General features: G+C 37.0%; 1 protein-coding gene across 1 annotated transcript in view; it reads right to left on the reverse strand.

The window, feature by feature from the left end:
* LOC128736342 (protein qui-1) overlaps positions 1-10,379 on the reverse strand; it is an 84,542-nt gene extending 74,163 nt beyond the window's left edge. The window contains exons 1-3 of the mRNA XM_053830819.1: positions 10,265-10,379; positions 660-739; positions 356-487 (exon numbers count right to left, since the gene is read on the reverse strand). Of these exons, the coding sequence (XP_053686794.1) occupies positions 356-487; positions 660-739; positions 10,265-10,379 (327 nt within the window). The remainder of the gene's footprint in view (positions 1-355; positions 488-659; positions 740-10,264) is intronic.
* Between the last annotated feature and the right edge of the window lie 1,406 nt (positions 10,380-11,785).

Below are 11,785 nucleotides of genomic sequence, written 5' to 3' on the forward strand. Positions count from 1 at the left end.
CGGATAAATTTATCTTGAGTCTTTAGTTTCGAGAAGTATCGAACCCGGAGGGACAGCTACCGCGGATAACCAATCGCAGCGAAAACGTTAACATGTTCCCTACGTGAATAAACGTTTCAACAGGCACCTTGTCAACCATAGATAGCAGAAACAATATTGTCAAAATTTATTGAACGATGTACCTACCACTATCACATACTAAACAATGAAGCCACTTGAAATGTGGCATGTACGAAAACAACTCGCTTCGATTGTATTACTGTCACACAAAAGGCCAACCTTTATCACCGCGTAGTACCAAGCCATCCAGGTCAACCAAGGAACAAGGAGACACAAAGCAAACGGTCATACTTACAATACAAAACACGCTCTTCGATACCCGATGGCACGTTTCAATTTCCGAGAGATGATCGTCCAGCACATAGGGATCTAGCTCCACCACGGTGCTGTCGCTGCCGGTACCGAAATGGATGTCGACAATCTCCACCTGTTCCGTACGGTTGGGCCGTGCGTTTGTGCATGTATGTATGGGATGGAAAGGCAGAAAATCGGAAAATCGTACAACAAACAAGCAAAACGAAAACAAAGAATCGAACACGGTACTGGAACACAATCGTTGTGTCAAACGATGAATTTCCATTCCGTTTCCCCTCAATTACCTCAATTTGCCGGTCATCGTAAACCGACTGTAAATCAGGTCCAATCACCTCCAGCAGTAGCCGGCGTTCCTCTTTGAAGTCTGTATCCACACGGTAGGAGAATCCAGTTTCCGTTTCCGATGCGTTAAAGGACGGGGGTAGAGAAAAAGGAAAAAAAACGTTAGAAACAGTTCAGCTTCTAATAATATAGAATAACGTAGGGTAGCTGTATCAGTTCTAGCACTTGGATCAAAAACAGATGGCGAACCGGTGAAGTATATGCAAATTTATGTAAACATTTATATTCTAAAATCCATTTACTTATTTACTAATACCAGTTCAGAGGTGTTTTAATCTGTGTACATACAATCCTGGCATACATTACTCCCACAACCAGTGTGGTAACCCTGTTTATACAAAGGATGACGTCCGTGCCTGTTGAGCCGTGCCCAGTCGTGTGGTACACCACCGCATGGAGCAGGAGCATACATACAGGATACAGGCTTCGATCTTGTTTACAGGATGATTAATTTCGCTATCCGAGCCGGCGACGTAACACAGTTTCCGTGGGTCAGGGAAAAAAACTAGAATATTTTGCGCATTTTGCCTTGTTAGGCAATGCAACAGATTTATATCTCTGTTTGTTTTTTGTTTCGTTTTTTTTCACATATTGTACAGCGGATCTCGATAAACAAGAGGACTCCATTTAATGATTATAAAAACGCTACAACATTTTCCGAATTAACGCGGTTTTGACGTAGGACTACGTCTTACGGCAAGTTTTGAGATAGGGTGTCATTCGAAAAAATCGAAAAATACGTGCGTCACGAAAAATGATAGGTTTTGAGCGCTAATAGCTCAGCGGTTTTTCGATCGATTTGCAATCTTCTTACACCAATCGATCGGAAAATCTTCTAAGAATTGACCCAAAAGAAGTATGGATTCTTGATGTTGAACTATTGAAAAATTGAAAATAATGAACCTATGTTTTACCAGAATTCTTGCTTCATGATTTGTTGTTGGAAATGACGTCATCAAAGTAGAAACGCGTTTTCACGCTTCGGCTTATAATTCAGTCAATTTTCAATAGATATCCAAGATATTTACACAAATTGATCGGAAAATCGATTTGGAAAATATTGAAAATACAGAAAACTATTGATTTTCAATGCGCGTCATTGGAAAATTGAGTTATTTTCATATTTTTGCCTTCCCTCGTCAGTGCTTCCCTAGCACGGATGACAGAAATATATACGATATAATCTATGGGTTAAGCTTCCTTATGATTGTATTTAATTTACGCCCTATAGAATCCGTTCGAAAATTGTTGAGCAGATCTGCAGATGCTGAGCGTGTGTTAGAGCTGGAGCACTCGTTTCGCTGCCGTGATGGAATATCTGGCTCCTGAAGGAAATATGCTGCTCGCGACAACGAAACGATCAGAAATTACCGTCACTTGCAGCTGACCATCTGCAACAACGAAGAGTTTGCTGTCCCGTGTCATCACTGCTCATAGAAGTGTCTTTCCGAACATCCAAGCTGTTTTGTTGCTGCCCCAGAAGATGGAAAATAAGGCTTCAATTTCCAACATATCACGTCGACAAAATGTTCTTTTAAGGACAAAACATAATGTTCATAAAGATTTGAGGAATTTTCGCTCACTGATTTTAATTCTATTTACTTTAGACTTATTCTAATTGTTCGCTTCTTATCAAATAATTTTAACCGATCACCTCTCGCGCTTCTGTTGGCTTGTTGCTGCTGGTTAAGTTGGTCGTCTCGGAAGGTACCAAAGAAGCCAACAAATATACCAGCTCCAAGTAAATGTTTTGGGTCAAACCATGGGTTTTATAAAATGAAATAGTTTTAGCATCTTTTGCATCTTCATATAAGAATTTGTTCGTTCTTCAAAGAACGGTTTTCGATAATTGATGAAACCTAGGAAACTTGGAACTTAGGGCTTTCCACTCGGGTTTCTTTAGCAACACAAATTTATCCATCACCAATGCTACAGTAATCATACGTAGCGTAATTTTTCTTTGGCAGCAAAAGGCGAACGGCTCACTGGTAACTTTGCTCTTTTGTTCAGACAAATTGAGATGCTCCATTTTTTTAACGTAGATAATAGAATGAAGGACCATGAAAAATAGGTGTGGCCGATTCTTGTCGCTTACTCTGGTACATAATACGTGGTAAGCCGGCGAACAGCATTATTCAAACGCTAGCTGAGCTACTACCAACATCGTTTGCCAGGCTAAATGAAAGTCCACTCGTGCACGTTTGCAGTTCCCGGTCGGCTACTGAGCGTGTGTTGGAGCTGGAATACTCATTTCGCTGCCGTGATGGAATATCTGGCTGCCGAAGTTCTGGAATTGGCAGGAAATATGCTGCTCGCGACAACGAAACGACCAGAAGCATCCCACGTCACTTGCAGCTGGCCACTTGGAGTGGTATTTCATCGTGATTCAAGACCATACACGAACGGCTTCGTTGATCGCATAGCTGCTGAGGCTTTCCGGTTGGTCCGTTGCAATAAGCCGTGCCTGGTTAGCGGTTATCAGTACTTCAATTTACCGAACAGAGAATTACGAAGTGCGTTAGTGCAAGTTTATTGCAAGCAGGAGTTATGATAATCAAACAATCGGTCCTTTCAAGGGCCACACAACGATTGAAGAGTTTATTATATTTTTTTGCCCAGTTAATACCATAATTGCAGTCAACGAGGGAAAAGTTGAATTTTTCACCATTGCGGACGACCAACCAATAACGGTAATAAGTTTTCTGGTCACGGGCGATATTTTCTGTGACTTCCAAAACGTCTGCAGCTTGTTAATGCTTCATTATCAGTGTTCTTTTGTAAGCCGCAGAAAAGTTGCGCAAAACTTTCAATTTTTTGAAAACTCGTATACCATCTACCGATTAACTGAGGAAAAGCATTATTCAACGTTGAAACAGATCATAAAAATTTATTTACTGTTTGGTTTAGTTACTGCCTTGGTTTCGTTTTAATAAAATAGATTCAATCAATTCATGGATATAACTCCAAAATCGGTTGAGGATTGAACTTATACAATGTTACTACTTCGATAAACATTACGTATGTAGGTTGTATACATGACGAATCGTATTATTACCTACATGGATACATCCTACTATCGCTACAAAGAGACTTACATGGTCCTACGTCACCTATGCGGTCGTATCTTGTGCACAACCCCTCTGATTTTTAAAGCGACATTTTGAATTGCGGTGATTTTTGAATTAACACGATATTTTTACGACGATTTTTGAATTACCACGGTTCACTTTATGATATTTTTTTAATTAACGTGGTTTTTATTTATGGCTATTTTTTAATTACCGCGAATTTCACATGGGCTGCAAATTTTCAATTTCAATATCAAAATTCCGATGAAAATGAATGCAACTATTAGTTAAAATCGTCATCATAGCATATCAATCGAAAAAGAAAACAACGCGCTGTACCCGAGTAAAGATTTATTTCAGTTTACTTCGTCAAAATTATTTTGATAGTGACGAATTCATTCACTAGGTTCTATCACGTATTGAAAGGTGCTTTCAATATCAGTATTACTAAGACGCTGATGATATGAATGCCTGAAATTAAAAAGTGAAATATTATCACTACAAAAACCTCATTTTCATTGATATTATCTAACTCAATTATTGAATCATACAATAATGGTTCAGCATTTAATATTAGACATTCATGATATTAACAGCATCACAATGATATTGATATTTCAACATCAACAGCATCTTAAAGATGTGTTCGGCGTTTGAATTTTCAGTCGAAAAATTGCAGCACTGATTTTCAGACGGAGTTTATTTACGCGCCACATATCCCCCATGTAAATAATGTCATGAGTGTATATTTTTTAATTCTTTACAGTGTGACACATTTGACGGATTTCACGCCAACCCGACCAAAGGTTGGCACGACCCTCTCAGAATTCAATGAAACTTTGTGTGTGTATAGAGTTCATGTAAATAAGCAACTTTGCATACTTAGTTTTTACAAAATTTGTCTAGACTAACTTTTGGAAAGGGCTTGATTTTTTTCTCTCTTTTTTAAATAAAAATTTAACTCGAAAATTATAGCACCTGTCAAAAAAATGGTCCATGAGTTACCTTTAGGAAATTTTCTGAATTTTCATGAAAAAATACTGAAAAAAATAAAAATAAATTTCTACATTTAAAAAAAGGCTTTTTAAAAATTGAAAATTGATTTCCCAGAAAACGCCATCTCAGAAATTGATGAAAATTTTTTTGAAGATAGATAATTTTATGTAGCCTACAAATCTTCCATACATACCAAGATGGTCAAATTGAAGGGAAAAAAATTTTCTAACAAAAACTTTTTCAAGTCCTTAACGGAAAAAATAGTATTTTAGTATTTCCGACCTTATGACCTTTGAGTGACTTTTAGGAAACTTTCTGAATTTTCATAAAAAATACTGAAAAAAATAAAAATGAGTTTCTACACTGAAAAAACTTTAAAAATTAAAAATCGATTTCCCAAAAAACGCCAACTCAGAAACTGATGAATTTTTTCTGAAGATGGATAATTAGGTGGCCACAAGTCTTCCATGCATTGCAAAATGATCAAATTTATGGAGTTTTTCTAACAAAAGCTTTTTTATATACACACTGAAAAAAGAAATACCTATAATAACCAACAAATACCTACAAATAACTATACGTTTTTGTTGAGAAAACCTTTTTCTCTTAAATATGACCATTTTGCAATGTATGGAAGACTTGTAGGCCACATATATCTATCTTCAGAAAAAAGTTCATCAATTTCTGAGATGCTTTTTTTTAGTGTAGGAAATAATTTTCGTTTTTTCTAGTACATTTTTATGAAAATTCGGAAAATTTCCTAAAAGTCATTCATAGATAATTTCTATGTACCTGGAAAAGTTTTTGTTAGAAAAACTTTTTTTTCTTCAATTTGACCATCTTGCGATGTATGAAAGATTTGTAAGCCACATAATTGTTTATCTTCAAAAATTTTTTATCAATTTCTGAGATGGCGTTTTTTGGGGAATCGAAGTTTTAAAATGCTTTTTTAAGGTAGAAATTCATTTTTATTTTTTTCGGTATTTTTTTACGAAAATTCAGAAAAAAAATTTGCAGGTGCTAAATTAAAATAAATGATTTAAATTTGTTATACAAAAAACAGAAAAAAATTAAGTCCTTTCCAAAAGTTAGTCTAGACCAATTTTGGAAAAACTAAGTATGCAAAGTTGCTTATTTACATGAACTCTATACACACACACACAAAGTTTCATTGAATTCTGAGAGGGTGCTACCAACTCCATACACGAGTTGGCGTGAAATCCGTCGTATATATTCGAACAAAACCAGTTTATGCTTGCAACAGCATATACAATTATTACAATCAAACTAATACCATGCGTGTGTCATCATGACTAAAGTTTTACTTGACGTAGTTTCAATTTCGTATTTTGTATCGTTCGGTGTGCACGTACCATGTTTGAGTTACGGTCGTTGGTAATAAATTCTGAAACAGTGCTACATGCGGCACTATTTTCCGTGTCCTCACACATCTCGACATAAAAAGAGGATTTGTATACTATACACTAAAAAGATTTGTCGAGACGGGATCTGTTGTAAACCGAAAAAAACGGAAGAAAACGAAGCGTTCGAACTGCAGAAGTTAAAAAGGTTGTTCAAAAAGGAAAACGATCCAAAGCACAAACGTAATGTACCACGATACCAAAATTCATCAGCGTTCATAGTATGGGCAGGCATGTAAAAGAAAGGGAAACTTCCTCTTGTATTTAATGACAAGGATGTGAAAGTTAATGCAAAATACTATCTAGAAATGGTCTTAGAACAAAATTTGGTGTCTTACGTTCGGGAAATGTATGGTAACGAATATTACTGCTTTCAACAGGATGGAGCTCCAGCCTAGACTGCAAATCTTGTGCAGACATGGTGCAAAGCCAATCTGACGGATTTCATATCGAAAAAGGAATGACTTTCAAGATCTTCTGATTTGAACCCACTGGAATTTTGTATATGGGAGTACATGCAGCAGAAGCTCAAGGATTATAAATATTAAGTTAGTTAGTTAAGTTAGTTATCAACGAGATATGGGATGATATTCCGATGGAAGTAGTGCGTGCCGCATGTAACGACTTCAAAAAGCGTTTGAAGCATGTTATCCAGGCAAAAAACGATTTAATAAAGCATTGATTGTTTGTTGCCGTATGTATCTATGGGTAAACAAATTATGAAACTAAAATTCGAGATAGAGCCTTTATTTGCAAAAATATATGGCTTTGTTTTTGTTCGAATATATATGTGTCACACTGTATATCGGTAGTCAATAAGCGGAGAACGGACGAAGAATGTAATGAAATAAAAGTGTTAATAGTATCTCAGGGTGAGACAAGATATGAGTAGAAAAGAGGGAAAAATTAGGTAAGGGAGTGTGATTGAAGCAATGCTTATTAAATTTGTATAACGTTCCTATTTACCCAAGCTGAGGGATCCGAGGGATCAAAGTACTAAACATTGCATTCTACAAGGTCTATTGCTGTTTGTTCGCAATTCAAATACATCACCGGGGATGGAAAATCAGTGATTTTGAACAAATCTGTGAGTTTCGCCACACGTACAGATCATGATCTTGTAAAAATTTCGGTAAAAATTGTTATTAAAAATAAAATATTTGTAGAAATGTAGAGCCCATATACTATTTTTACGGAATTCATTCAACATTGAGTTTGAATACATATTTCTTCGATTTTCATAAGTGATTCAAACGGTAAAACATGGCCCTACTTTGACAACTTTTTTGTCTTTACGTAAATGTTTATAACTTTATGATTTTTCAAGAAATCAGTACGAGATTGTTTAAAAATATTTTAGATTTTCAAAATTCCTTTTGAAATGGAAGCTGTAGGCGAATGCTGACAGGTAACCCAACCACAACGATATCCCCTTACTACAAAAGTTTTGTCATTGTTTTGCATCCATTTTGCATTTTGCAAAAAAAAAATCATCCAGAAAAGTTGCAGAGCATACTAAAATAAGCAACTTTACTGGTTATTGTAACTATTTATCTCTTACAGGTTGCGAAACACAATGAGTTGTTTAAAAAGAGCATGTAAAAATCAATTCTGCTCATTTTGCAAGTTATTGCTGTACACACGATTATTTTTATTGCTTTTAGATGTTCTATTTAGTTATTTAGTAGATTAAAATACACAGTTTCTTTGAAGACTATTTATCACTAAAATGCATCTTTAATGGTCAAACTCGTGTTTTAGTCTTTGACCTTGAAATGCGGTCAGGCATTAATATGTATGTATTAATATTTTTTTGAAACGATGGTTCTACAATTGATGCAGGAACTGTAAGGGAAAGTAATGCAAATTTTGGGAAAGACTGGAAAAATTATAACCGAATTCGAACCCACAACACCCACCAAAAAAATAAGAATATTAATATTAATGCCTGACCGCATTTCAAGGTCAAAGACTAAAAACACGAGTTTGGCCAATTTCTTAGGAACGGAGCCTTTCTCCGAAAACCCGCGCAGAGAATCGCGTCTAACACACTGACAGACGAACAGCGTCATGCGCACTATCTTGCAAGTCGTAAGGGCCTGCATAGTGTCGTTGTCCTGAAAGTAAAAACAAGTTAGATTAAAACTTCTCGGTCGGTGGTTTCTACAGTAGAAGGAGGAAGAGGTACAATTTGTGTGTCTAAAAATAACCCGAAACCAGATACGTCGCTACATTAATAAGGGGGGTTGCGCAGTCTCCTTTTGTCCAGCGCCTCTATGATTCAAAGGTACACGGGTACAAGCGAGCCACACGCCCTGGCGGGTGCCGTGGGTTCGAATCCGGACATAATCTCTGATTATAGCTTGGTTCGACCCATTCACCTTGCAGCATTGGACAAAAGGTAGGAGTCACAACGACAGCTTGTTAAACGTAGCTACCAATTACCACCCCCCCCCCCTTCCTTTCCTCTCTTTCCCAAAAATTTTCATTACTTTCCCCTACCGTCCCTCCATCAATTGTAGAACCATCGTTTCAAAAAAGTTTTAACATCTTTAATGAGTTATAGAATATTTTATCAAAAAGTAACACTCTATTCAATTGATTTTTTCCGAAGTTCCTCCGGAGTGCCATTAATGAAAGATTATTTTTTGTTATTGAACATAATTGATTTTTAAATACTCTTTTTGAACAAATCATCATATTTTGCAACCAGTAACAGATAACACGATGTCGTTAAGATCTACAGAGACCTGCTATGATAACACAAACACATTCAAAACACATACAATAATAGTAGTATTGGAATAGTATGCTATTACAGAATTTACACCCAAAAGGAATAATGTTGTTCTGTTTTCATTTTTTGGCAACATTTCGAATGAAACAGTTTGAATGGCTTTGTTTTTTGAGAGAGAGAGAGAGAGAGAGAGAGAGAGAGAGAGAGAGAGAGAGAGAGAGAGAAGAGTTGGTAGTAACAGCAAAGGTCGTTATTCTAAAATAATAGAAAATATCTAGTTTTGCGTGGTCTTCTTTAATCGCTGCACAGGATCTAGTTAATTTTATGCTCAATTATTTAGGTCACCGTCAGGGCTATGCGCCATTGCCTTGGTTACTTGTCGACAAACGACTGCAGTGGATTCGCGATTATAATTGAAACGATTTGAAATTTTTCCAATCAATTAAAGTGAACAGTTTAGGTAATATCATTATAATATCTTTCGAAATAACTCTCCGGAAGGAAAGTCAAAATTTCATATGCATCAAGTTAACTTTGGCAAGTGTTCCGATGAGTGTAATAGCCGGAAAGAAATCGAAAAATCGATCGAGATAAACTGAAAATATATTGGTGAATTGTAATTGTGAACAAATCTCAGTAGGTATGTAGTGAAATTTATAACCCAAACAGTAATAAAACTTATAGAATATATTGTTTAATGCTCTGAGTTGCAAAATAGTCTTAATATTGGCAGGTTAGTTGAACCATATTTTATTTTTTGTGAAGGTTTTCTGAGGCTTTGAGAATATGTTAATAAGTGGTACATCCTAAATTGACAGGACAGGATCAGATAAGTGCAGCTCAATGCAAGAATTACCGATCCATTTCGTTGCAAACCATATTTCTGCCGGAAGAAACCCATCATCGTTCGCTGATCCTCCCCAGTTCGTTGTTATAATGAAAATATCATGTTACTCGACAATCTCAAACAGTATTAAGCCGGGAATTAATTCTGCAATGGGGCAACAACTACCGACGATAATATACCTATCAATTTGCCGGAACCCTTCTCAGCATATCCATTTATAAAATATCAAGTGAGCAAAACGAACCACACTTTATGAGTTTAGCTGAGCTTATGGCACCGTTCCACAAGAAAAGAATATTTGCGCCTGCTGTAGAAACCTGGCCAAGTAAAATATCACATTTCCTCACCGGATAGTCATCTAATAAAACCCAACACGAACGAAACACACGAGCCGAAGCGCAGCTACGTTATTGCGCCAGGTGCTAGAACAGACCGGCCGGTGTAGCAAAATCCAACCAATGTGTGAGTAATGGCTTACCTTCCTTCAAACTTGCAACATAAATCTTTATAATGCGCGGTGCCGGTAGCTTCGTTTTCTCGTTGTGATGCCCTCGCAGTGCGTTGAAAATCGCTTCTTCGACGGAAACGGCCATGGTTAGTCTGTTGTTTCCGCACGCAAATGCTGCCTTCCACCACTGTTTCTATGTGTTATGTGAACGACGTTGTCGGTAGCCGGTAGGTAGGGAGCTTTACATTTGCTTTTCCGCCCAGTAACCGTACTGTGTAGTTTTACGGTATACACCCAACTTCACACTTTTACTTCGGCTACAGGTGGCTTGCAGCTCGATATATAACGGTCTCACGAGCACAGGCGTTCAACAGGCGATTTTTTTCTCTTGCCTCACTGTACAATGTTCCTTCTGCTTCTTCTACCACTCTGGAGGCTTATGGTGCCGTCGGCATAAGAAGGAGCAATCCGTTAAAAGTGCCCGGAAAAGCTCGTTATTCGGTGGAAGCCTGGTGGGTGCTTACAGCCCGGTTTTCTCGGTGTGAGTGAGTCGAGTTGGAATAGGTACATTTAGCTACTACTGGTCGCGTTTTGCTCTTTTCCTGTTCCACTTGGCACCAATATGTGCCACTCAGTCCACTCGATTCCTACGATGGCCATACTGATGATGATGGTGTTGCATTGGATTGCAGCTGAACCTGTGAACGTCAGACGAGAGAACGAAAATAGGATACTTTAGAGTTCGCTTTTATTGGCACGATATTGTGGTAAGCCGTTGAGGGAATTTGAATCAAAGGCACAATGTAAGTTTCAGTTACAGAAGTACGCAAATAATGTAACGTCCGATGGTAAAAAGTGATAGAAAACAAATTTATTTAATGTTTTTTAGGAAAAATGATAAATGCAAAATCCAAAACAACATGTACTTTCATTTATTGCAGCAAAACGGGTAAAATATACAATAAAATATACACTTCAACAGTTTTTAGTAAAGTGACTCCTTCGGTTTAAACGAGAATGGGGACGCATGGTCACTGCTTCCATCAGTGTCAACCTACAAGCTTTCACAGCTACGATACTAAATAATTAGGTGGCTCCTTTGCTTGATCGATATGTTATTGAGTATGCTTTTAAAATATATTGTAAACCTGCCTTGTTTTCCCCTCAAGGGTACTTTCGACTGTGGCTAAGTGCAGCTTTCCATCACACACCTGACACTAACGACGATAGCCATTAAAGAAATCCCGTAGTCATTGTTTGAACAGACAAACTTGAGACGAACCAACCCTCGAATGAAATTCTACAAAGCAAAGACGAACTATACCAGGACAGGCACCACGTCATTATTGATAATGGCACCAGTAATTTTCCGATAAATGCGACTGTTTATTTCATTGGTATCATCATAATTTAGTGCTAAAATTTGTCGGATATAAAAAATCCACTAGCCTACCAGTAAAAAAAAGGAAAATTTGCAGCATGGGAAATACTTCAGTAGTTAAGATTCTATCTTAATATTAATGTGTCGTTGTAATTGGTTTAATAAAATTG

The sequence above is a fragment of the Sabethes cyaneus genome, chromosome 2, assembly GCF_943734655.1.
Source record: "Sabethes cyaneus chromosome 2, idSabCyanKW18_F2, whole genome shotgun sequence".
Classification (NCBI taxonomy): Eukaryota; Metazoa; Arthropoda; class Insecta; order Diptera; family Culicidae; genus Sabethes; species Sabethes cyaneus.